A 23,920-nucleotide genomic window follows, 5' to 3' on the forward strand; every position below is an offset into this window, starting at 1 on the left:
TAACACTTTTTTCAGCATCACTAATTTCAACACATTAAACCTTTTTATACTTTAATCACTTTTCTGTATAAATTTCTTTTTAATAATTGCAATTAAATTGCAAATATTTTCCTTATCAATTTCACATATTTTCTTTATTAATTTAATATATAACTTTTCTATTAGAAGTAGTGATATAATAGATTACTTTTGGTTTATATACTTTTTAAAAATATTAATTCTAATCCTTTTATTTTTAGGATTTTTTAAGATTCCTAATAATTATTAAATAAAATTTCTTTTCACACATGTCGAAATATAATAGATATATTTAGACACATGTCGCGACTATATGAATTACTAACTTTCAAAACTAAGATTTATATAATAAGATCAGTGTGATTATATTTAATATTCTTTTTTTTTTTTTTTTAATGTGGTGCATATAAAATCGTGAAGGCCGGTCCACAGTTCCATGTCACAACAAACTGACAAGGTTTACTCATGATACTTTCGTGCTGATTCGTTTGTTCTTAATTTACAGTTATGCTCACAGTTCATATTTTTGATAATTAGTAACTTTTCTTTACATTTTTTTTGTCTTTCGTTGCAATGATTTTCTCCTGTGGGTGGGGTTGTTAACCCTTGTTTCCAGTGCCACAAGTATATGGGCGATGCTCATTCCAAATTTCTTTAAAAGACCGTGGTGGTGAATATACTCATCCTACTCATATCTTTGGGGGTTGGTACCATACACCATGGTTTATTGCATTCACCTTTACGATAGTGACAAAATCGTAATAGTTGACAAGACCCCTCGAATCTCCCTAACATTTTTTGCATGGTAAAGGGAAACGGAAAAGCGGTAGTCTTAGCATTGTTCGTTTTACTTGACTCAACTCTCAAACACCAAAACAAAACTAAAAAAACTACTGTTAAGATAACATCAATTCTACCACAAAGAAGAGAGAAGAAGTCACCATCAAAAAATAAATTAACTAAAATACAAATTAAAAGAAGAAGAAAAATGAGCATTCTGACACACAGAGAGATGAACAGAAGGAAAACATAATTAAGAGATATATACAAATAACTATTTGCACACAAATAACTATTTGCACACAAATTTGTTGTTGTGTTATATATGTACACCATAGAGTTCTATCTCCAACTAGATTAACTCTTATTTTCATTTTCTTCTTTTGTAAGATAAGGATGGAAACCAAAATGGAGAAAATTGAAGGACGCTTGGAAAATTCAGGGATTTTACTTATGTTTTGCTTTAATTTTGCATATATTTTGCTAAAATTTTAAATAGACTTTGTCATATGATTTCTATTATTATAATCATATTAACATTTTATTATTTTATTAAAAAAAATTGTATAGCTTTAACTATTCCTCAAGTGCGCAATTTTAATACAAGTTTTCAAATTCTATGTGTTTTTCTATTTTCCTTTCAAATATCTAATATATTATATAACAATCAATTAATATGAAAAAGATAAAAGAAATATATTAAAAGGCAATTATCATAAATATCACTAAAATAGGTTTCTATTCCAAAAATACCACAATTTAGTTTTTTTTCTTCTAAAAATACCTTTAAAATGTATTCTAAACATATTAAACCATATTCTAAACCAATTGTAACTTGATTATATTTCAATTCTTACTGGGCTAATCATTCTTTTATGAGGCCCAAGCTAACGAAGAAGATATTGACACGTTGTCGTTCCAAGTTTTCTGATAATTTACTTACGCGCGTTTGGAGCGCGTGATTTCAGTTCCCAATATCATCTTCAGATCACAAGGCCCTGATGAATATTTTTCTCTGTGAAGCAGATCGTATCATCACGATTCACGACCATCTCAAAAATAACAACAGAGAGACGATAGAGCGATAAAATAGATAGAGATGTCTGGTGTGGTTGCTCTTGGTCATGCGAGCTCGTGGGGTGCAGCGCTGGTAAGGATCTCGCCGTACACTTTCTCCGCAATCGGAATCGCCATCTCGATCGGCGTCTCTGTCCTCGGTGCCGCCTGGTAAAATCCAATCTTCCTCTTCTTCTTCCCGATAAATTAGAAGCATTGACCTATTTGATTTGCGAAGCATCGTGTCTCACCAATCAATCTTTTTTTTTTTTTTTTTTTTTTTTTGCTTTTTTCTCATTAAAGGGGAATTTACATTACAGGAAGTAGTTTGATCGGTGCGGCTATTGAAGCTCCACGTATCACTTCGAAGAATCTCATCAGGTATGTTAAAGTTTCAAGCTTTTAATTTCTAGTTTTTGAAAGGATCAGTTGAGTTTAACTTGATGGTCAATTGAAAGATTCTTAGCCAATTAGTTCCCATTTTTAAGGAAGGTTCGATGTCTTGTTCTGAGTAGCAATGAGAATTCATGGCTGAGTCGCGTAATTCATATTCTTTCCTGGATATTAATTAGAGTAGATTGTCACATAATGATAGAAGAAGTTGTTGACCTTGGGGATATTAGAATCCAAGGACTCGATCTTGTTGGTAGGGCTAATAACTTTGGTGTATGATGAAACACAATGGATCATGAAGGCTCTGGCTTTGGGGATTTGAGCACTGGATACGATGATAATCAAGTGTCTTTTTTGTCTTTCTACGTGTATTTCAGTAGAAACAGATGTACAATCGAGATAGCTAACAAAAAAAAAACAAATGAGGGGGATATAGATTACAAATATCTCTTTTTAATGTCTGTGTTAACGTAATTTGTGGTGCCTTCCTGTTTGGCTCCTTGATTCTTGGACCTGAGTCACCTAATTAACCGCGCAATGATGTCATCACGGTACCCCATGGGTCTAATGGGTAGTATTAAGGAATGCTTAATAGGGAGTAGTTGTGTTTGCAGTTTTATTTATTGTTACAGAGCTACAGGGTTGGAGTTTCATGCCGTGTAACATCAATATCAACAGCGAACTTAGGATCATCGAACTTAGGATTGCTTAAGTAGGAATAGTTGTGTTTGCATTCTAATTTCTTGCTAAGAGAGCTTCAGGCTCAAGATTAGATGCAGACACTATGCAATAACGAAGCATTTCTTGTTCTTTTTAACTGTCCCAGTGTCATCTTTTGCGAGGCTGTAGCTATATATGGCGTTATTGTTGCAATCATACTGCAAACAAAGTTGGAGAGTGTTCCGTCTTCAAAGATGTATGACGCTGAGTCTCTTAGAGCTGGGTATGCAATCTTTGCATCTGGAATCATCGTTGGATTCGCCAACCTTGTATGCGGGTCTGTATCTTCCCCTCTTTCTCTATTCTTACAGTTTCGGTTTATGGATGTCATCCTCAGATATGCAACCTAGGTCACATTTCTCTTGCAGGTTATGTGTAGGAATCATTGGAAGCAGTTGTGCATTGTCCGATGCCCAAAACTCTACACTCTTTGTAAAGATTCTTGTGATCGAGATCTTTGGGAGTGCTCTCGGGTTGTTTGGAGTTATTGTGGGGATCATTATGTCTGCACAAGCAACGTGGCCAACCAAATAGATATATCCATCCGGTCTGTATGTGTTGTGGTCTATTTGCAAATCTGGAAAGAACATGGCTTCTTGATAATCTTCATTGTTGTATGGATACTGACGTCTAGAAGAAAAAAATTATGTGTGAAAACTGAGAACCACTTTTGGATCCCTAATATTTTTTTGTATTTGTTTAAAACTTTGGAATAAGTCACTTTGGAGATCATCTTCATGTTTGTATTCATTCTCTTTGGTTTCTCTGATAATCAAAGACAAGTTTTTGTATATGATTCGTTTATCAATCTGTCTATCCACATGGTTATGTTTATAAATATCTCCTGCAAGTACTATGTTGTTGATACAATTGGTCTCTTTATCGGTAAAGTCAGAGTTACACAAAACCACTACCCAACTAAACCAGTAGAAAAATTCAATCTATACAACACATTGCTTACTAAGCAGAACCGGTTTATGTGATAAACCAAACATTGTACCAGCAGACGACGCCGTTTGGGTATGTGATTATTCGGTGGCTGTCCCGTTCCTGGAGCGTGGAGCTTTATTTGTTGTGTGTTGTGTGTCCCCTAAAACCCTAAACACAGTCACTTCTTCTTCTCCTCCACCACATCCTTCAATCTCTGTCTTCCTTCTCCCTCGCAAGCTAAAAAAGTTTCTACCTTTCCGGTGAGTGTTGTCTGTTTTCGTTTCCTCGCTTCTCTTCTTTTTCTGGGTTTTTAGTTTCCGCAAGATTTTTTTATTGGAATGAAAATTCCCTCTGCTGTGTCTAATATTTGGTAATTTGAGGTATGGTTTCGGTGGCTGTGAGCTTATAATATGCGCCACTGCTTCTCTCTGTCTCGTTGGTGTTTGATTTTTTTGTTCAGTTTGCTGTTGATTTTTTAGTCATTTGATGAGTCATAATCGGAACAACCTGTTGTTATCTGAGATTCTAGTTTAGCTTTTTCTATGTTCTCTACTCATATTTGCTTTGGAAATTGTTTGTTTGCAAGTTCAACACATCTTCTGTTGTTCGTTTTTGGGAACCTTTGCAACGTATAAAACAGGAATTTTTACATTTTTCGATATCTATATCTGAGTCGAGAATATTTGTTCAGATATTTGCTTTTCAATTAGCTGGGGTACAGTTACTGGTCTCTCTGTTTAATTGTTTTCCTTTGATTTTTTTTTACTGTAGGAGTAGAGAAAGTATGCAAGCTTGTTGTGCTGGTACTTCGATGGTTCCTCTTCAGCAACCTGGACGTGTTCAGGGATCTGTCTTTCCCTCGTTAAGCCCTCCAGTGACCAAATTTTCTCAGCAATTGAAGTTCAATGTTTCACAACCATTCCGTTCTTCATTTCTTGAAAGAAACTTGGTTTCTGAAAGAAGAGCATCTTCTGTCTCGCTATCTAATGTCGAGATGAGCAGTAAGAGAGTTTTATTATTTTTTCATTTTCTTGATTTATGGTTGATACTGTGAAAGACATATTAGTGCGTGGTTTTGATTTCTTTTACTTGACTGTGACTGATATTTATAGGCAATGAAATCCCTTTTGCGGATTCTGGTCTTGGTGAAGTTGATCCAGAGGTCCGAACGATCATCACAAAGGAGAAAGATAGACAGTTCAGGAGCTTGGAGCTTATTGCGTCTGAGAATTTCACGTCTCGAGCAGTTATGGAGGCTGTTGGATCATGCCTTACCAACAAGTATTCTGAGGGACTTCCTGGTAAAAGGTAATGAACTATGTAAGATTAATTTTTGTTGCCCCACTTTTGTTCTTCTTGTTACTCATCTGCTAGATTTCATAGTTTTTTTTCTTCTGTTGTCCATGTTTCACAGATATTATGGTGGCAATGAGTACATTGATCAATTGGAGACACTTTGCCAGAATCGGGCTTTGTCAACTTTCCGCTTAGATTCTTCGAAATGGGGGGTTAATGTTCAGCCTTTATCTGGTTCACCTGCAAATTTTGCTGTCTACACTGCAATACTTAGCCCTCATGATAGGATCATGGTAAAGATTTTTTCCACTTTTCACCTCATTTTTTTTTTGTGTGCTTGAGATATTGAATATAAGGGATTGTTTGATACGTTCAGGGTTTGGATTTACCTCACGGTGGTCATCTGTCTCATGGGTTCATGACTGCTAAAAGGCGTGTATCTGGAACTTCAATATACTTTGAGTCCATGCCTTATCGACTTGATGAATCCACAGGTACTGGATTTTTTATGACATAGTCTTGCAACTACTTTTGTGTGAGGCTATTTCCTGATGTCTGATTATTTATTGAACAGGCATTGTTGACTACGATATGCTCGAGAAAACTGCTGCACTCTTCAGACCAAAGCTTATTATCGCTGGTGCTAGTGCGTACAGCCGAGATTTTGACTATCCTCGCATGAGGAAGGTAGAAACACAACCTGGTCGTTGAAACTATCTTTCATGTGTCTGTCTAGTTTTTGGCTTTCAATCTGATATGTAATTGTCCTCGCAATTTGTATGAATTTCTGAAGATCGCAGACTCAGTTGGTGCTTTCCTGATGATGGATATGGCTCACATCAGCGGGCTTGTGGCTGCTTCTGTGGTAGCTGACCCTTTCGAGTATTGTGATATTGTTACAACAACTACTCACAAGGTATTTATTTGTGTTCCGAAATCTGAAACATAATTATGATTTGTATCTAGCAGAAAAAAAAGCTCCAAAATTAACCCATGATTTGATGGTTTTATAATTTTCCTTACTAGTCTTTGAGAGGTCCAAGAGGTGGCATGATCTTCTTCAGGAAGGATCCAGTTAACGGTGTTGAGCTTGAATCTGCCATTAACAATGCTGTCTTCCCTGGTTTGCAGGTTAAGATATTTTCACTATTAGCTCTCTTAGATAATTCTTCTTTCAAGGTGACTAAAATTTGTCTTTGTTGTATATTTGTAGGGTGGCCCTCATAACCACACAATTGGAGGATTAGCAGTCTGCTTGAAACACGCACAATCACCGGAATTCAAGGCTTACCAGAAAAGAGTAATCACCCTGTTACTTGATCTTAAGTTCTTCTGCGGTGGGAGAAAGTTTGTAATTAACTTCTAACAATCTTCTTTTGCTTGTTTAGGTTGTGTCTAACTGTAGGGCGCTAGCTAATCGATTGGTGGAACTTGGGTTTAAGCTGGTTTCTGGTGGCAGCGACAATCACCTTGTTCTTGTCGATCTTAGACCATTGGTAAGTTCTTACAAACCCCATTAATCTCCCAAAGCAAATGGACTAAAATCAGAGGATCACTAATTATCAATCGGTATTTTTTTTGCTGTGGTTAGGGCATGGATGGTGCTCGGGTTGAGAAAATCTTAGACATGGCATCTATTACTCTCAACAAGAACTCTGTCCCTGGTGAGTTTCTTTCTGCGCTTATTCTGGTTTTAAATTTCGTATTGAAAAGCTAATACCGAGAGAATCCTGTGTTTATTGCCCCTAGAGTCGTGAAACTAAGACTGTGTGGTTTGTGAAATGGTGAAACAGGGGATAAAAGTGCCTTGGTTCCAGGGGGAATAAGGATAGGATCACCAGCAATGACAACAAGAGGACTGTCAGAGAAAGACTTCGTAGCAGTGGCCGACTTCATAAAGGAAGGAGTAGAGATAGCGATAGAAGCCAAGAAGTTCGTGCCGGGATCAAAGCTGCAAGAATTCACCAAGTTGGTGACTTCACCTGAGTTTCCATTGAAAGCGAAGGTAAAGAGTCTAAAGGAAAGAGTAGAATCCTTCACCTCTCGTTTTCCCATCCCTGGCGTTTAAAGCTATAACCAGATCTCTTACTCTTGTGTTGTAACCTTATATTATTATTATTCAAACCTTTTTGTCCTGTCTTTTAGGGGTTTTTCTTTGCTTGTTTCACAAGTTTGAAAGCCACATTTTGAATCTAGAGAAATTCAAAAATAGTGATGCATAATGCTGTTTTCAAAATAAATTTTATATTTATCATTTGTTGGTGGAATGACTTTTACGTTGTAATTTAACGATTTCTTCTATATTCTCGTTGAAGGCAAAATCTAGGAGATATACATTTTTTACTAATGAGATAGAGATGATCAATTTGATTGCTGTAAAATAGATATAAATAATGAATGATTTTGAAATGTGTTTCTTTTTTTTTTCCTAACGTCGAGAGCAAATATTTCGCGGGATGTGACGAATTTATCTCACTTTTATTTCTCTCTCCAGCACTAGTAGCCCAACACTAGGTTGTATATGGAAAAGGCCCAAAGCTGTGGTCTTTTTGACATTAGGTGTATACAAAAGAAGCTGTGGTCTATGGGGGGGGGGGGTTGCGGTTCTAGGGTTTGTTCGTTGTTTCATCTACGTTTTTGGGGATTTCTAGATCCGAAGTCTTTAGCGATGGCGGATATGGTGATTCCATTCTACACCTGCTTGTATGAGGTTGTGAACGATCATTCATTGGATTCAATAATCTCGTGGGGCAAAAGCAACCACAGTTTCATCATTTGGAATCCGAGAGAGTTAGACAGCAAGCTTATTTCGATTTCGAGGCCCTCACGACGTCTTCCTTGCTCCAGTCTCAAAAAGTTCTTCCACGACGTCAAGTTTTATGTAAGTTTTTAACAAATGAATCATCTCTCTCTCTCTCTTCTATCGCACATACAGTTTTGAATCTTGCTATATATATGAGCATGTATGTATGTATGTTGGTTGTTTGTTTGTAGGGATTTAAAAGAGTTAAGGGGTCTCCGCGCCTGGAATTCGGAAATGCCTATTTTGTGAGAGGTAAACCTGAGCTCTTGCAGAAGATGCAGCAGAAGTCTTTTGACAAGAATCTCCGTAAATATCAAGCAGCTATTACAGCAGAGAATCAAGCAATTAAGGATGCAAAGGATGCAGAGGCTCGCTTGCAACATTTGCGTATTTGATCTTTTTTTTCTTCTCTTCACAAGTTTGTTATTGTTGTTCTTCTTGTTGCTTTCTTTCTATGTATCAACGCTTTCTTCTTTTAGTTGCTTTCTTTGGTGGCTTTTGTTTAAGTTTCGGGTTTCTGATACGATGTATGTTTTCGTTGATTAGTACTTTGCTCTATTGCTATGTACATCTCCTTGCCCAAGATCTTGCTACTTACTTTAAGATAGCTTCTTACAACCAAATAAAAACTTTAGTAGTGGCTCCGATGAAACAGATATAGTTTCCAAGTAACCCCTTCCTTGTTCAAATCCTGTGGTTGGTTGGGTGATACTCTAGTCTTTTTGAGTCGTCTTGTGCATATGAGTTACCACCAATGCCAGATATCACCGACTTTGTTTAACACCGAAGAGGTTTGGATTCATCAACTTCCTCGATTGACTGTTCATACTTAATTAAATTTTTGCTTTTATATTTCATTTCAGAGCCTATTATGATATCGACAGGTGTGTGTTTATCGCCCCCTAGAGTCTTGAAACTGAGACTGTGTGGTTTGTGAAATGGTGAAACAGGGGAAAAAAGTGCGTATGTTCCAGGAGGAACAAGGATAGGAGGGTCGCCAGCGATGACGACAAGAGGACTGTCAGAGAAAGACTTTGTAGCAGTGGTCGACTTGATCAAAGAAGGAGTAGAGATAGCGATAGAAGCCATGATGAAGTTAGTGCCGGGATCAAAGCTGCAAGAATTCACCAAGTTGGTGACTTCACCTGAGTTTCCATTGAAAGAGTGGGTGAAGAGTCTAAAACAAAGAGTCGAATCCTTCACCTCTCGTTTTTCCATTCCTGGCGTTTAAGCTATAAATATACAGATAAACTCATCTCTACTACTCTTGTTGTACCCTATATTCATTCACCCTTTTTATCTGTCTTTTAAATAGCCTTTTAGGGGCTTTTGCTTTGCTTGTGTCACAAGTTTGAAAGCCACATTTGAATCTAGAGAAAATCCAAAAATAGTGATACATACTATTTTTCATAATAAAATTTTATTTTTATCATCGGTTAATGCTTCTTCTATATTCTCGTTAAAAATAAAAGACAAAATTATAGGAGATATATATACTTATGAGCTTTGTGATAAAAGCAGAGAAAAAAAATAAAGAGTTATGAAAAAATTAAAATAGAAATGAAATAGTGAATGATTTTGAAATAATTTTTTTAAAAAAAAAAATATTTTTAACGTCGAGAGCAACTATTTCGCGGGATTTGGCGAATTTATCTCATTACCCAATCTCCCTTTCTTTATTTTTTTTTCTCCAAAACGTATTATTTTGTTGTTGTAGCCCTTTTTTTTCCAAAAATATTATTCATATCTCTCCTCTGCCTTAATTCCTCTGAGGCGTGGCGTGAAGACTCTCTCTCTTCTCTCTATCTCTCTCTCTCTCTCTCTAAAACAGAAAGAAAGAGAGAGATCCAAATCCAACGATAACAGATATTATCTGCTTTCCTTTTCTCCTCTCCCTTACACCGGAATCGAATCTCTCACATTGGTCGATCTTTTCTAGTAACGGCGGCGGCCACCGCTTTCTTCTTCTTTCTCCCCCTCCAGGTTCGGTTTTGTTTTCCATCATCGTTCCGTTCCATGCACGCATTAACTCAGATTTGAAGAAAACAAACTAACAATGTTTTTAGGAAATAAGAACGTACGAGTTGCATGTTGTTGATGATTCAAGGCATCATCCCTCCCTGCAGTTTTCTTTTCTTATCAAACATTGCCGTGAGATATGATAAATTGTTTGGTTGATTTGTATGTGTATCGATCCACAGGCCTTCATTGGTAATTGCTGATTCTTGAAAAGGTTAGCAATATATGGAGGGAGTTAAATTCCCCTGTGGTGGGATTATTAACGATTTCAAAGGAAGAAGAAAGTGTTACAAACAAGAATGGCTTGCTGCCTTCAATTCTGGTGTCAGGTCTCTTCATCTTCTTCTTTATATATATTTTCATCTACTTCACGTCCAAATTCAATATTTTGGTCCAGAATTATGAATTTTGGTTTTTTTTTATACTATCAATGTTAGGATTTTGGCTCCAACTCTGTATATTTTCATTGCCTCTGCACTACCTGTGATTGCATTCGGCGAGCAGCTTAGCAGAGAGACAGGTTACCTCTACACCGGATCGATCGTGTTTACCAATATTAGAGTTGACATTTGTGTTGCTTCCAGAGAAGCTTTGTCTGATGGTTTTATCCCACTCTCCTTGCTTTATAGATCGAAGCCTTGGCATAGCGGAATCATTAGCTTCAACAGCTATTTGTGGAATTATTCATTCAGTTTTTGGTGGACAACCTCTCTTGATCGTAGGGGTTGCTGAACCCACTATTATAATGTACACATATCTTCACAGTTTCAGCAAAAGCAGGCCTGAGCTGGGTCAGAAACTCTACTTAGCTTGGTCTGGATGGTATGTACATTTCTAATTTTCCGTTCAGTTTGTTTTTTTTTGGTAATTCCTTCTGTCTTATTATTAACACTGGAACTCTTTGTTTTTCTTTCAACAGGATCTGTGCCTGGACAGCAGTTTTGCTTATCCTTCTTGCAATGTTAAACGCATGCAACATCATTTCTAGGTTTACAAGAATCGCAGGAGAGCTCTTTGGAATGCTCATAACCGTTCTTTTTATCCAGGAGGCTGTTAAGGTTCTCTGATGGGTAATTTAAACATGGTAAAAGTCATACAAAAGGCATTTAAACATATTAAAACTTAGAAGTGTTTTATTTCATAATTCAGGGACTTATAGGCGAGTTTCTTGTCCCAAAATCTGACGATCCAAGTTTGGAAGCGTATCAGTTCCAATGGCTGTATACCAATGGTCTTCTTGCCGTCATATTCTCATTCGGTCTTCTTTACACTGCTCTGAAAAGCAGGAGGGCAAGATCATGGAAATATGGCTTCAGTATGTCAAAAGCTTTGATTTGGCTAAATAGGTGAAAACTTGACAGAATCATTGAACAATAACTAGCTTCATATTTGCAGGGTGGATGCGAGGTTTTATAGGCGATTATGGAACTCTCCTCATGCTTGTGTTGTGGAGCGCATTTTCATACACAGTCCCTAGAAACCTTCCTGAAGGAGTTCCAAGGAGGCTGGAATTGCCACTTCCTTGGGAATCCGAGTCTTTGTATCACTGGACAGTCGTCAAGGTACTAACTACTACTGCATACCTTGCTGCATTTGTGAATGTGACACTTTACAACAGAGAAGGACCAAATCATTGCTTTTGTTTGGACTAAAATTGTAGGATATGGGGAAGGTCCCGCCTCTTTACATCCTTGCTGCATTTATACCAGCAATCATGATCGCAGGTCTATACTTCTTTGATCAGTGTGTATCTGCACAAATGGCTCAGCAGAAGGAGTTTAATCTCAAAAATCCCCCGGCTTATCACTATGATATCTTTATCCTAGGAATCATGGTATGGTTATTATGGTGATGGCTTTCATTTTTTTAGTTATAAATGAATGAATCATTACTTATTCGTTTCTATGTTGTTGTAGACATTGATCTGTGGTCTACTTGGACTTCCTCCTTCAAATGGGGTCATTCCACAATCCCCTATGCACACAAAGAGTCTTGCAGTTCTTAAGAAGCAGGTTAGTACAAATATAAAAACAGAACACTCCGACTGAATCCAACTTTCACTTGGTTGAAGTCTGAAACGTTTTGAGTATCAATTGCAGCAAATGCGTAAGAAAATGGTACAGAAAGCAAAAGAATGCATGAGGGCAAAAGCTAGCAACTCGGAGATCTACGGGAGGATGCAAGATGTGTTTATAGAGATGGAAACATCCCCTAAGGCACCTAACCATATCTGTCTCATTAATTTACTGCCTCTCTTGATACCAAGAAGATAATTTCTCATCAGTCTTATCATATTGAAACTTGTCAGGCTACAGTGGTGAAAGAGTTAGAAAACCTGAAAGAAGTAGTGATGAAAGCAGATGATGGAGGAGGAGACACAAAGGGGAAGAAATTTGATCCAGAGGTACATATTGAAGACCATTTGCCCGCTAGAGTAAACGAGCAGAGAGTGAGCAATCTCTTGCAATCGATCCTTGTTGGGTTGTTGATATTTGCAGTACCAGTTCTCAGAATGATACCAACTTCAGTCCTATGGGGTTACTTCACTTACATGGCTGTTGATAGTCTCCCTGGTAACCAGTTCTGGGAAAGACTTCAGTTGCTATTCATAACTCCTGGTCGTCGATTCAAGTACTACAGAAACTCTACTTTTAAACATCACAACCTCTTTCAGTTTTTTGAAGAAAATTTCTGATTTGTTTATGTTTTTGTGTGTGTGAACAGAGTTCTTGAAGGCTTACATGCATCATTTGTGGAGATAGTACCATACAAGTCGATTGTTATGTTTACACTCTTCCAGCTTCTGTATTTTCTGATATGTTATGGAGTGACATGGATACCTGTAGGAGGAATATTGTTCCCATTGCCGTTCTTCATCCTCATTGCTCTAAGACAACACATCCTCCCGAAGCTTTTTGATCCATCTCATCTCCAAGTTTTGGATTCTTCAGAGTATGAAGAGATGGTTGGTGCACCACAAAGAAACTCCAGCTTCGGTTTCAATGGGGAGTTAAGAGAGGCGGCGCTTCCGATCAGTGTTGTTGAGAATAGTGAAGACGAGTTTTATGATGCAGAGATCCTAGATGAGATTACTACTAGCAGAGGTGAACTCAAGCATAGAACCTTAAGTGTCAAAGAAGACAGATCCCAGATGGTAAAAATTTATAATCATTCTTGAAATCGATTTGTTAACATAAATCTTATTTGATCTGCACATTATACAAGTTATTTTTGTCCTCAGGTGTATCCAGAAAACAGTGGACACTCATAATTAAGTCTTGCTTGAGAAAAGGAACAAATCCGTTTGCTTGAAAGAAACCGCAGATTAAAATGGTACGAAGAAGATGTTTAGAGGCGATAGAAAAAGCAAGTGAGCATATAAAGATGGGGCAAAGAGAGGGAGGATACAAGTACAACAAGCTTGCTGATTGTTTCTGCTATGAAACATGTTTTTGGTTTCCTCACTTTTTTGTTTCCTCACTTTTTTGTTATATTTTGTTTACTTTATCTACCACACAACAACAACAACAACAACAACAAAAAGAAAAAAGGATAGATCACACACTACTAGACAATTCTCTCATTTCTGCCTTTAGGGCTGAAAGATGAAGTTTTTGTTACTTCTTTTTGTTTTGTTAGAAATAAAAAGCTGGATGACAAGAGAGAATTCCTTCTACTGATCCTTTTACTTTTAGTTCTGTTGTGCGTTTATGTTTAATGCAGCTGATTACGTCTGCAGTTACATTGTCATGACCAAAAACTGTTGACAAAGATGATGTTATGAATCCGATTATGTTAAATGGCTAAAAAGTATAAAATCAAATATCCCTTTACATCTTTAACTGGCGTGTTTTTCAAGAAACCTTCAGAAGAAGGAGATAATCACCGTCTCTTATAATACTGATGTCGTCGATTTCGGCTCCTTCTTTGCTCAGAATCTTTGTGGCTACGAATCCCAGCTTCTTCTCACCAATTTCAAATAACTCTTCAAGAGAATCCGGTAGCTTTACTACTTTACCCGAGGAGGAAACCTCACCACTGATCGTCACTCTCGCCGGATAAACCACACCTGCTCCTTCACTTATTGCCGCAGTTCTGGTAGATGCCCCACGTTCTACACCTGAATCAATAGAAAATAAATAAATTTAGTACTGTTTTTATTTCCAAAAAAAAAAAAAAAAAACCCGCAACTTAAGTTAATTTCAGGATGGAGAGAGTAAGTAAGAGGCGTTTTACCAGTGTTGGCAGCCGACATGATACCAAACAGCGAGTTCTTGAAATTACTTGGCTTCCATCTCTGAGAAACAGCTCGGTCCAGAGGCGGCATTGCTTCCCTTGAACGGTGGTAAATCATTACAGGCTCGCTGCAATGTTTCATCAATGATTTAAACTCTGGTGTGCCAGAAACAAAGTTCTGTTTCTTCTCCACTGGTCTTTGATTATGAAACAAAGCTTTGATATCTTCATGTCCTTGATGCTCAGCAAGACCACGAGCCGTCCAACCATAAACATCTGGCTTGTCCATGTCAGCTCTTTGCTCTAACAAGAACTTCACAATCTCCACGTTTCCTTCTGAGACTGCTCTGTGCAAAGCTGTGGTTCCGTTGACATCTGGGAGTGAGATATCTCCACCGTATTTTAGAATGTCTTTGAGTGTATCTAAGCTGTTTTGTCCAACAGCTAAGCAAGAGAAATGCCCTACTGTGTCAAAGCTTAGGGTTGCGCCATTTTCTGATAAGAGTTTAGCAATTTCTTCATGTCTCCCACTGATTGCTTCCCATAATGGTACATTACCTTCTGAATCTGCAAAAGTTTTTAAACAATTACTAGACGATTACCAGATTATATATAATACGCAATGGACTCATAAAACCTTCGTTATAACATACCTCTAATGTTAGGATCTGCTCCTTTCTCGAGAAGTAATACAACACAATATTGGTTTCCTTTTGATGCTGCTATGTGCTGAGATAAAAATACACACACAAAACATAAAGAGTGAGGACTTTGATTGTTCTTAGAGTGAAAATTGATGCGATAGTTTCTTTAAACAGAGGAATTTGGAACTGACCAGCGCGGTTCGGCCGTTCGTATCTGTTTCATTTGGGTTTGAGCCTCGTTTCAGTAAATGATGCAGCAGTAAATCGTCTCCTCTGTCTGCTGCGAAACATAAACTAAGAGGTAGATCCATTTTCCCTTGAGCCAACATGAGTTCTATATCAGCCAAAATGTCTTTCATCACTGGATCTTCTGAGTCTTTCAGATGCTGTATTAGACCATAACATATTCATATGAGACAAAATAGTAGAATTTTGTAGTCACTATAGATTATAAAAAAATAGCTTTGGGACCAACCTGAAGAAGATTATTCATGATTATTGCTCCATCACCAACGTTTGCTTGAACAAGGTTTAAGAATGCTGTACGGTTCAGGCGAAGCAATTGACTCAATCGCTTGGTACGAACTGTGAACAACTGTGGCCTGTAACATAGGACCCCTACTTCACCAAAAACCTGACCTGTGCGTGCTTCACCAACTACCTGAAATGAATACACAAATCACAACTTTAAAAAGCTGTCTTACAAGGGAAATCACAACTTAAAAGCTATCTTGAAAGCGAAATCACAATGCGGATTTTACCTGATCCACTCCATTCACACGTGCAATGATGTCCTGTCATATAGGAGAATTGTCAACTATTTGGAGGGAAAAAAAATGAAAGGACAAGTAGAATTGTTTCGCAGATACAACCAAAAAAAACTTACAACAGCCCCTGTGACCATTATGTAAAAATCAGTTGGTGCTTCATTCCGCAAAATCACATCTTCTTTAGGAGGAAAATACTCGGCCTTCATCTCAGTGACCTACATTATATCAGAAGGTTGAACGGGTGATCCATCAAAAGAAAGTAGACAAGTCTAAAATCTTTGTCAATGAAAAAACATACCAATTGGAATAGAAGATCATTGGATATTCCACGGAACAAGTAGATCTTGTCAACATTTTCGTAGAACAGATAATGTGATATGCTGGAACGGATAGCCTTGGGGAGGGAATCAATAATATCTTTCTGCTGTAGGCCTTCTGAATCAGTTCTGTACCTCAAAGATAAATGAGCTACCATCTGTTCTTGCAAGCGCACTGGAAGATTGTTCCTCTGAGCAAATGCTGAGGCTGCTTGGATAGTATCTCTCTGAAATAATTTAAAATCAACAAGAAATATTAAAACAGTATAAAACAACTCTTGCAGGAGGATAAGTGGCTTAGTTCAAAACAAAGATTTCGTGTGTTCTTGGATAATATTTCTGAATTGTACAGAGGAAAGGAGAAATGAGCAATTAATCAAACCATAAACAGAACTTACAAAGTTTATGGTGCGACTGGTCACATGAACCACCAAGCTGGTCATATTACCAATTATATAAGCTAGCAATCCAAGATTAAATATCATGTAGAAGAGGATGAAGGCCCTCTCGCTTGCATTGTTACCATGTATATCACCATAACCCGTTGTTGAGAAAGTTGTTATGGACCAATACATTGCTGTAACATACCGGATAAGCAAATTTTTCTTTGTCCAATTTTCCTCAGCAAGTGCCATAAATGTCATTGAGGGATCTGGGTAATGTGCAGCAATAGAATAGCAGAAGCAGGCGCCACAGTGAACCACAAAGAGAGCAGCCTGCAATACGACCATCAATGTCTTATAGTGACAGCAATAAAATATAGTTGCTTAATGTAAGATGATGTACAGATACTAACAAGGTAAAGTTTCGTGGATCGAATCCAGAAGTAGCTGAATTTCCGATCTTTCTCCAATCTGAAAAGCTCAATACAGGGCACTTAGAAGTACTATTAAAAAGAATAGAATAGCTTGATGAATAACAACAGATGATGAAACAGATTCAAAGCCTCACCTGGCAAAACATTTACTGACCCTGCGGAGACGCCATAGACGCAGCATACTGAAAATCCCATATCCTTGGATAGTCTTATGCAATAAGCTGGCAAAAAGTTCATAAGGAACTGTAGATACGATGTCAAAAATAAGCCAAGTGGAGGTATATCTCCAAGCTATTCTCTTGGGATCATCGACAAGGAGATAAGTTGACTTGTCTAAGAAGGCAACAAAGAATGACAGAACAATATCAACAGCGAAAAACCCGTTGACAATGTTATCAAGAATACTGAGAGGTGCTCTAGGTGTTTGCAGGAACCCAAACTCAAAAGGTGAAGCCCATGCTGTGTAGAGCACCAAAACCACTAGAAACCAATCCCACGCTCTGCAACATTGTGCAACTCATCATCAGTCACAGTGATATATACTATCATAGCTAAACAAAACTATGAAAAATCATGGAATTATAATGTCTCTTCACCAACACGAGCAATTCATCGAACAGTTTAGATTCATCAAAAAATTTGGGAATTGAGATTTTGCAATTTTCTAACTTCTCCAGAAATCTCAGAAGAAGAGAAGCTTAAAAAAATCAGTTCCACGCGAGACATGCATCAAACGATTCATCCAGTCCACAAAATCTCAAATTACACAAAAGTAAAGGAAGATACACAGAATCAGCGTACGTAGTACCTGTAGCGAGGATCGAAGGGAGAGACGATAAAGCAGCGAAGCTTAATACGACGGCCAGAACGACCGGCGGCTCCGACTCCGAGCGGCGGAAGAAGACCTTTGCTGAAACTGTAATGGCTCATTGTCCCGTCTTTAGATAAATGTTCGGCCGCCACATTCTCCGCCTCCAAAATAACTCCGCCGTCGTTCTTCTCCGGCCAAAACCACTCCATCGTCTTCTTCTTCTTATCCTTCTCCATACCGATCGATGCAGGAGGATTCAACTCTCTCTCTCTCTCTCTCTCTCTCTCTCTCTCTCTCTCTCTCTCTGTGACCTAAGTGGATAAAAAGGCCGTTCACGTTCCGTTGTCAAAGCAAAATTTATTGTTGAGAGGAGAAGCGTGTACACATGGGCTGGTCTCTAGTCTCTCCTCCTCCTTACCAATTCGGTTTTCTCCTTAACTTGGTGTGTGTGAGTCCTTTCTCTTTCTCTGGTTTTTTATTACCTTTTTTACTTTTTACCCCTGCTTCAACTATTTTCCCACCTTTATATACACATAATTCTTCTTACCATAAAAAAAATTAGATATCGTATCGACGAATACATCCCAATGAAAAAGAGTATTAATAAGTAAAGTTTCGGTTTTTTCAACATTAATAATTTTCCCCTTATTTGGTGTTTTTCCAAAATCACAATTTATTGTTCAGTTTCGTATAATATGATGATTTCCATATTTTTTTGGTTTTACGGATAGGTTTACTAGTTTTTGTGGAAGACTTTCAAAAATCTTTTAGGATTTTTTCCTTAAAAAAAAGAATCTTTTAGTAAAGATTCCTTACTTATTAATATAAACGTTATTATTACAATTCAACATTTTGGTAGTAGATCTATTCGTTTTAATAGAAGTAAATATCATAGCTAAATATATATATATATATATATATAATAAGACCCATGAATATGTGTCGCAATTTTCTTCTATAAATGTACATATTCGAAATTCAGAATTTTTCTAAAGTATACTACAATCGTCGATTTTGACAGTCAAATAAGAGAGATGAATTTCTTCTTCCAGCCAAAAGAGTTACTAGAATAGCTCAGTCAAAGTGTCAAACAATTTTCTTCCTTTGAAATTAAACATTTTTGAATATCCGAATTTTATCCGAATCTACCTAAATCTTTACAATAATTAATATTTGAAATGTAATTTTTTTTTTTATATAACTCAAATTTTCAAAAACAGTTATTACTGTTTTCTAGTTACTGACCCAATAGTATAAAACAAGACCATACGTTATATAAGTTTGAATTAAGAAAATGGAATTTAATTGTGGCGTGGTTACCTGACGAAATATATATGGTTGTCTGTATATGTATCGGAGGAAGAGAAGTTGAACGAAAGATGGCCGTTACTTTTATTGCATGTCGAAACGTGTAATGAAAGAAAATAAACGAGCACGAAAGTAACGCTTCTACTTAATTGGCATTTTCTCTACATATCGAATGCACAGCCAACGGCTATCTCTTGCCCACTACTTTCACCATAAATACACATCCATACAAGGGACCCAGAACACACACCAAATTAACAAGTTAGCTGTAAGTGAGTGTTGCTAATTAAAGTTTGTGGGTCGGAGAGATAGATGGTGTTGGTTAAAATGTTTGATGTTTACTTGATGATTGTGATGTTGATGGGTTTGGGGTTTACAATAGGGTTATCAAGTGGGCACAAGTTCTATGTTGGTGAGACAGATGGTTGGGTCCTTGCTCCTTCCGAGGATTATACTGACTGGTCTCACAGACACCGGTTTCAAGTCAATGACACTCTTTGTAAGTCTCTCTCCTCTATTCGATCTATGTGTACACAATGTGTCAAAAATGTCACTGATGCAACATTGTTGCTTTCGCAAGTTTTTAAGTATGTGAAGGGAGAAGATTCAGTGCTGCAAGTGAGTGAACAAGAGTACAACACATGCAACACGACTGACCCCTTGGCTTCCCTCTCAGACGGTGACTCTCTCTTCCAACTTAGACGCTCAGGCCCATTCTTTTTCATCAGCGGCGACATCGGAAACTGTCTCAAAGGTCAGAAGCTAGCCTTAACGGTCATGTCCACGGACCACCACAGACACACTCCTCGTCATCCCTCTCCTTCCCCGTCACCCTCAACGTCTCTGGTCCATCAGTCTTTGTCGTCGCCGGCACCTTCTCCGGGAGTGGATTCGTCTTCAGGAGCTCCTGCTCCGGCTTCAGGTCCCGCTGCGGCAGCTCACAATTCGGCCGGTTCCGTTGGTCCGGGGGTGGTTTCTCTAGGCTTGTTTCTCGTGATTATGATAAGCTCCATGGTTTAGAATTTGTGAGGGTATTACTTTCTCCAGAGATGAGTTTTAATCTAAATTAATGTGCCTTTTATTATGTTTATTGTAAGCTTTTCTATTTCTCCCGTCTCGTATTTGTCCTTGTTTTTGTGTTTAATCATCATGATCATGCAATAATGCCATTCATCATGCAAAAGTTCTTCATATTTTATCAAATCTTAAATTTTTATATGTAAAAAACGAATTAATTCTTAGTGAACGATTAAGATATTTTATACACAAGAACATAACTAAAATCAATCAACTATACTATAATAACTAACTGAGGCATTCAACAAAATATAGAGTTATAGAGGTAATTAGAACCGGGTAAACTAAGGATCACTTAGCTCCGGGTTGGATTTGCATCGACGCTGGAAACGAAATGATATGATTTGATTTGAATCGCGGGAATTTAAAAGCCGCAAGATATTAATTCAGTATTACGTTGAAGAAAAATTATCTACCGTGCAATTGTGTAAACGACGTAGTCGTACCTAGCTACATATAGTACATGTGGACAGGGGCAACATCCCATGCATATGCCATATATAGTTTCGTTTTGGAAGGAATTCTTAATTTCAGATTCCTAATGCTCTGCGGAACGAAAAAAGGTGATACTTGCACGTCTACTCAATTATATATATTACGCTACATAGAATTAACAGATTAATTTCTTTCATAAACTTTTGTGTAGAGAACTCCATAAGAGTCACGGATAACATGATTAAATTTAGAAAACGTTTATAGTGAAGTGAACCAAGAAAAGCGCGTACTAAAGAATAAGATGATGACTATTGAACTTCAGTACATAAACTCTCTGGCCTACTAGTCAATACTGGTTTTCATGTGATTTTTATTCACGTTTTGTTCATTTGCCAAATAAAAAAGAGTTAAGGGGGAGGTATTGGTTTAGGATTTAGAAAGAATTTTAATGACTTTATGTTCTTGCTGATTGTTAGAATCATAGATAATTGAAAGTTAAAAATGAAAGATTCTAAGAGATTGTTTAGGAAGTTTTTTAAAATCTTGATGATTTGTTTTTTCTAATCTTGTAAAATCTTTCTATTTGATGAAAGAGTTTTCATGACTTTTGTTATGAAGAAAATGATATAAAATCCTAAACCAATAACATAAAATTTGAATTCATTAACAATCCAAGATTCTTTTGTTTTACTTGAATAACATAAAACTTTTAATGACTTTATAAAACTCTTAATCCAATAGCACTAAATTTATCAAGATTTTAGATAACTTTTTACAAATCCACAACCAATAACACCAAATTTTTAAAGAATTTTTAAAAGTCTTGATTGAATAACAACATATTTTACATAACTTTTAAAGTCATTAAAATTCATTCTAAATCCTAAACCAATATCTCCCCCTAAGTGTTTTATTGCAAAACCGTGTTGACTTCAAACAAAAATCACATGAGGAAATCGTCTCCTACTTCCCTTTTTTAACCCCTTTGAATATACATACATTAAAATATTTAATTTATCACAAAAAAAAAAAAAAGTTGCCCTGTTTTGGGCACACACGACAAAATCATCGATGAGACCGTTTCACTTAAAATCTCTCAAGTGAAACTCGCTCATTTCACTTTACTTCCCCCCTAACTTGATTTGTCTATATATATAATCAGACGACCGCTACGGCGGCCGGACGGCCCATTTCAGCACCAAGAAGACCATAACACAACATAGACACCCTCTGCTTTGCCTCAGGAAACCTATCCTCCTCCATCTCCGAAACCGGCGACACAGATTTTCTCTCGCACGTTCCGAGCCATTTGGCTTGCATGTACTTGTGTTTTCTCCAAGGACCCAAGTGCATCTTCTTGTCTTTCATACATTTCTTCGCCGCCATGCACAATATCTTTATCAATGACTTTAGCCTCTCCGTTTTCCCGACGTACACTTCCGGTAACATTCCGATGAGTCGCTTGTACTCTTCGCTACCTCTCGCCATCTCAAACTCCGCCCTAAAACATAGCTCGATCACCACCCGGATCTCGCCTTTCTTAGATTTGTCCACGATCTCCAAAAATTCATGCTCACCTAATTAATGTTTTAGAAAAAATAAACGTCATGGTTAGTCCAAAGTATTATAATTAATGACAACTTACTTCAAGGCGGAAGATGTTCAACAGTATTTATTTTTGTAGAATATCTAGATAATCCCGTTGACGTGGTTTATATATTAATGGCGTGATAAAGATGGGCGAAGGTTTCAAAAAACAAATACAAATTCCAACAAAATCTTTTAAAACAGTTTTTAATCTAAAAATCACATAGTAGTATATCTTCTTCTTTAATTAGGAAAACAGAATACTAGGAATTTAAAGATTCGAGTAAAAAAATAGGTTTTGATTGCTTACCAGCAGGGATCTCATGAGAGCTTCTCCACTTGGATTTGGAAATGACGCAATCATAGCCGGCGTCTCGTAGACGGCGAGATACTTCGCCGCGCAAACAGCTACGGCAACCGTCGGTCACCGGTCTTCCACAGACACATACCAAACCATTTGATCTAATTAGTTTCAACGCTTCCTTGGTTGCTTGTCTGATCTTTGTCTCAATTGAACTTGTCCTATACAGAGTCGCCTACACATTTCAGATTTGGTCCCAAAAAAAAACATAATTAATTAATGAGACCCCACAAAAAAGAACCTTTAATCAAAGAAAGAGTTTATATATACAAATAAGATTAAAAAAAAAAGTTACCTGGAGAAGTTGTTCTTGTTCTTGCCAAAACTTTATGTTCTCTTCAGAATTACAATCGGTGACGTCGTTATCAGCTTCTAATTCGTCGCCGGCGGCGAAGTTATAATCCTCCGGTGACTGGTTACCTTCGTCGAGGAAACCAAACAAAACATCGTCGGAGCTAGCCATGCCGTCGAGAAATTTCATGATGTCATCGGAATTTTGCCGATCCATTTCTTCTTTTTTTGAAAGGAGAGAGAGAGAGATGAGAAATGTTTCTTGTTTTCTTTTCTTTTCTTTCTTTCTTTTAATTCTTGTTGTGGGATGAAGAAAAATAGGAATAAAGAAGAAGGGTATATATATAGTCAGAGTCAGAGAGAGAGGGCTAAAGTCTGACTCGGATAAGTTGGGATAGGGGGACCCGCCTTGGAGGTGGGAGAGAAAACAGAGACAAGGCGCCGCGAACAAGTGATTGCTTTGATGCTCTGTTTTTTGAGTTTGGAAGATGATGACGCGTGAGTATATGATTGGGAACTGAGTCGGATCTGATGGCTAAAAAGACAGCTATTTCTTATGTCAGCATAGCCAATCACGACAACTTCGGACCACAGATTCGGATATACTCTATTCGAATATAATTAGTATACTAAATTTTTTGTTTTCTGCTAAATTAGATTAGATTAGTATACGCACTATTATCCATTTTTAACTATTAGATTTGTTTATATCTACCTAAAAAAAACAATTAGATTTGTTTATATCTACTTAAAAACAATTAGATTAATTTGTATGCTATTTTATTAATTTCTTAATTTGAAATAAGATTATCTGAAAAACTAGATAAAACGCGTGTGGAGTTAGATTAACGAAATAATTAGAGACGACGGCTTTGCATAAGGGAAATTGTGTTTTAGGCCCCTAAATAATTACGTTTTAATTCACATCTGGTCTAGTGACTAGTGGTATGGTTTGCTTTAAAAATATTGAGGAAAAGAATTAGGTTAGTCAATTATCTTCATTTTTTTTTCCTAAACGGTTACACGGTGTTTTTGATTTTTGTCAAAGCAAAATAAGTTTATGTTCCTTGACATAAACGTTATTTTGGTGTGGATAATATTGTAACTAATAACGTCCACGGTATTTGAAACTTTCTCCCTTAAAACTAGTGTGGAATTACATCCCAATTTATCTGAATTATTTCACGCGACTCAAAAAAGAAGAAGAAAAGTGCAATAATTAAGTTATATCTAAAGGAAAAAGTGTAATAA

General features: G+C 37.1%; 7 protein-coding genes across 8 annotated transcripts; 5 read left to right on the plus strand and 2 right to left on the minus strand.

The window, feature by feature from the left end:
- The first annotated feature begins 1,739 nt into the window (after positions 1-1,739).
- Positions 1,740-3,758, plus strand: LOC104716926 (V-type proton ATPase subunit c''1). The gene is made up of 4 exons (XM_010434402.3): positions 1,740-2,025; positions 2,158-2,235; positions 3,074-3,244; positions 3,336-3,758. Exons 1-4 carry the CDS (start codon positions 1,898-1,900, stop codon positions 3,499-3,501), a joined length of 543 nt encoding a protein of 180 aa, XP_010432704.1. The 5' UTR covers positions 1,740-1,897; the 3' UTR covers positions 3,502-3,758.
- Positions 3,759-3,879: 121 nt separating this feature from the next.
- LOC104716927 (serine hydroxymethyltransferase 3, chloroplastic) lies at positions 3,880-7,514 on the plus strand. Its single transcript, XM_010434403.3, has 12 exons — positions 3,880-4,157; positions 4,669-4,898; positions 5,010-5,205; positions 5,312-5,486; positions 5,570-5,687; positions 5,768-5,880; positions 5,987-6,109; positions 6,220-6,324; positions 6,407-6,493; positions 6,582-6,689; positions 6,785-6,857; positions 6,987-7,514. The coding sequence occupies exons 2-12, from the start codon at positions 4,682-4,684 to the stop codon at positions 7,259-7,261; spliced, it is 1,590 nt and encodes a 529-aa protein (XP_010432705.1). The 5' UTR covers positions 3,880-4,157; positions 4,669-4,681; the 3' UTR covers positions 7,262-7,514.
- Positions 7,515-7,785: 271 nt separating this feature from the next.
- LOC104716928 (heat stress transcription factor A-6b-like) lies at positions 7,786-8,564 on the plus strand. The gene is made up of 2 exons (XM_010434404.3): positions 7,786-8,074; positions 8,188-8,564. Exons 1-2 carry the CDS (start codon positions 7,862-7,864, stop codon positions 8,389-8,391), a joined length of 417 nt encoding a protein of 138 aa, XP_010432706.1. The 5' UTR covers positions 7,786-7,861; the 3' UTR covers positions 8,392-8,564.
- Positions 8,565-9,476: 912 nt separating this feature from the next.
- LOC104716930 (putative boron transporter 7) lies at positions 9,477-13,691 on the plus strand. 2 transcript variants are annotated; one of them, XM_019231098.2, is made up of 13 exons: positions 9,477-9,979; positions 10,198-10,344; positions 10,453-10,535; positions 10,645-10,837; positions 10,935-11,073; positions 11,165-11,330; positions 11,411-11,577; positions 11,676-11,849; positions 11,932-12,027; positions 12,115-12,231; positions 12,324-12,646; positions 12,740-13,169; positions 13,257-13,691. In XM_019231098.2, the coding sequence occupies exons 2-13, from the start codon at positions 10,241-10,243 to the stop codon at positions 13,284-13,286; spliced, it is 2,022 nt and encodes a 673-aa protein (XP_019086643.2). In that variant the 5' UTR covers positions 9,477-9,979; positions 10,198-10,240; the 3' UTR covers positions 13,287-13,691. The 2 variants fall into 2 exon arrangements, with proteins under 2 accessions (XP_019086643.2, XP_087325186.1); XM_087469060.1 differs by having other exon boundaries at positions 9,710-9,979; positions 10,935-11,085.
- A 31-nt stretch (positions 13,692-13,722) lies between these two features.
- LOC104716929 (putative potassium channel AKT5) lies at positions 13,723-18,185 on the minus strand. The gene is made up of 12 exons (XM_010434406.3): positions 17,608-18,185; positions 16,934-17,299; positions 16,779-16,836; positions 16,381-16,698; positions 15,964-16,209; positions 15,782-15,880; positions 15,657-15,689; positions 15,371-15,556; positions 15,087-15,281; positions 14,905-14,980; positions 14,252-14,818; positions 13,723-14,135 (listed from the first exon to the last, which is right to left on the minus strand). The coding sequence occupies exons 1-12, from the start codon at positions 17,844-17,846 to the stop codon at positions 13,870-13,872; spliced, it is 2,649 nt and encodes an 882-aa protein (XP_010432708.1). The 5' UTR covers positions 17,847-18,185; the 3' UTR covers positions 13,723-13,869.
- A 934-nt stretch (positions 18,186-19,119) lies between these two features.
- On the plus strand, positions 19,120-20,101 carry LOC104716931 (early nodulin-like protein 4). The gene is made up of 2 exons (XM_010434409.3): positions 19,120-19,417; positions 19,499-20,101. The coding sequence occupies exons 1-2, from the start codon at positions 19,231-19,233 to the stop codon at positions 19,936-19,938; spliced, it is 627 nt and encodes a 208-aa protein (XP_010432711.1). The 5' UTR covers positions 19,120-19,230; the 3' UTR covers positions 19,939-20,101.
- A 1,277-nt stretch (positions 20,102-21,378) lies between these two features.
- LOC104716932 (uncharacterized) lies at positions 21,379-23,187 on the minus strand. Its single transcript, XM_010434411.2, has 3 exons — positions 22,674-23,187; positions 22,328-22,553; positions 21,379-22,007 (listed from the first exon to the last, which is right to left on the minus strand). Exons 1-3 carry the CDS (start codon positions 22,884-22,886, stop codon positions 21,589-21,591), a joined length of 858 nt encoding a protein of 285 aa, XP_010432713.1. The 5' UTR covers positions 22,887-23,187; the 3' UTR covers positions 21,379-21,588.
- Positions 23,188-23,920: the final 733 nt, after the last annotated feature.

This window comes from Camelina sativa, chromosome 10, assembly GCF_030686135.1.
Source record: "Camelina sativa cultivar CO46 ecotype springtype chromosome 10, ASM3068613v1".
In the NCBI taxonomy this organism is placed as follows: domain Eukaryota; kingdom Viridiplantae; phylum Streptophyta; class Magnoliopsida; order Brassicales; family Brassicaceae; genus Camelina; species Camelina sativa.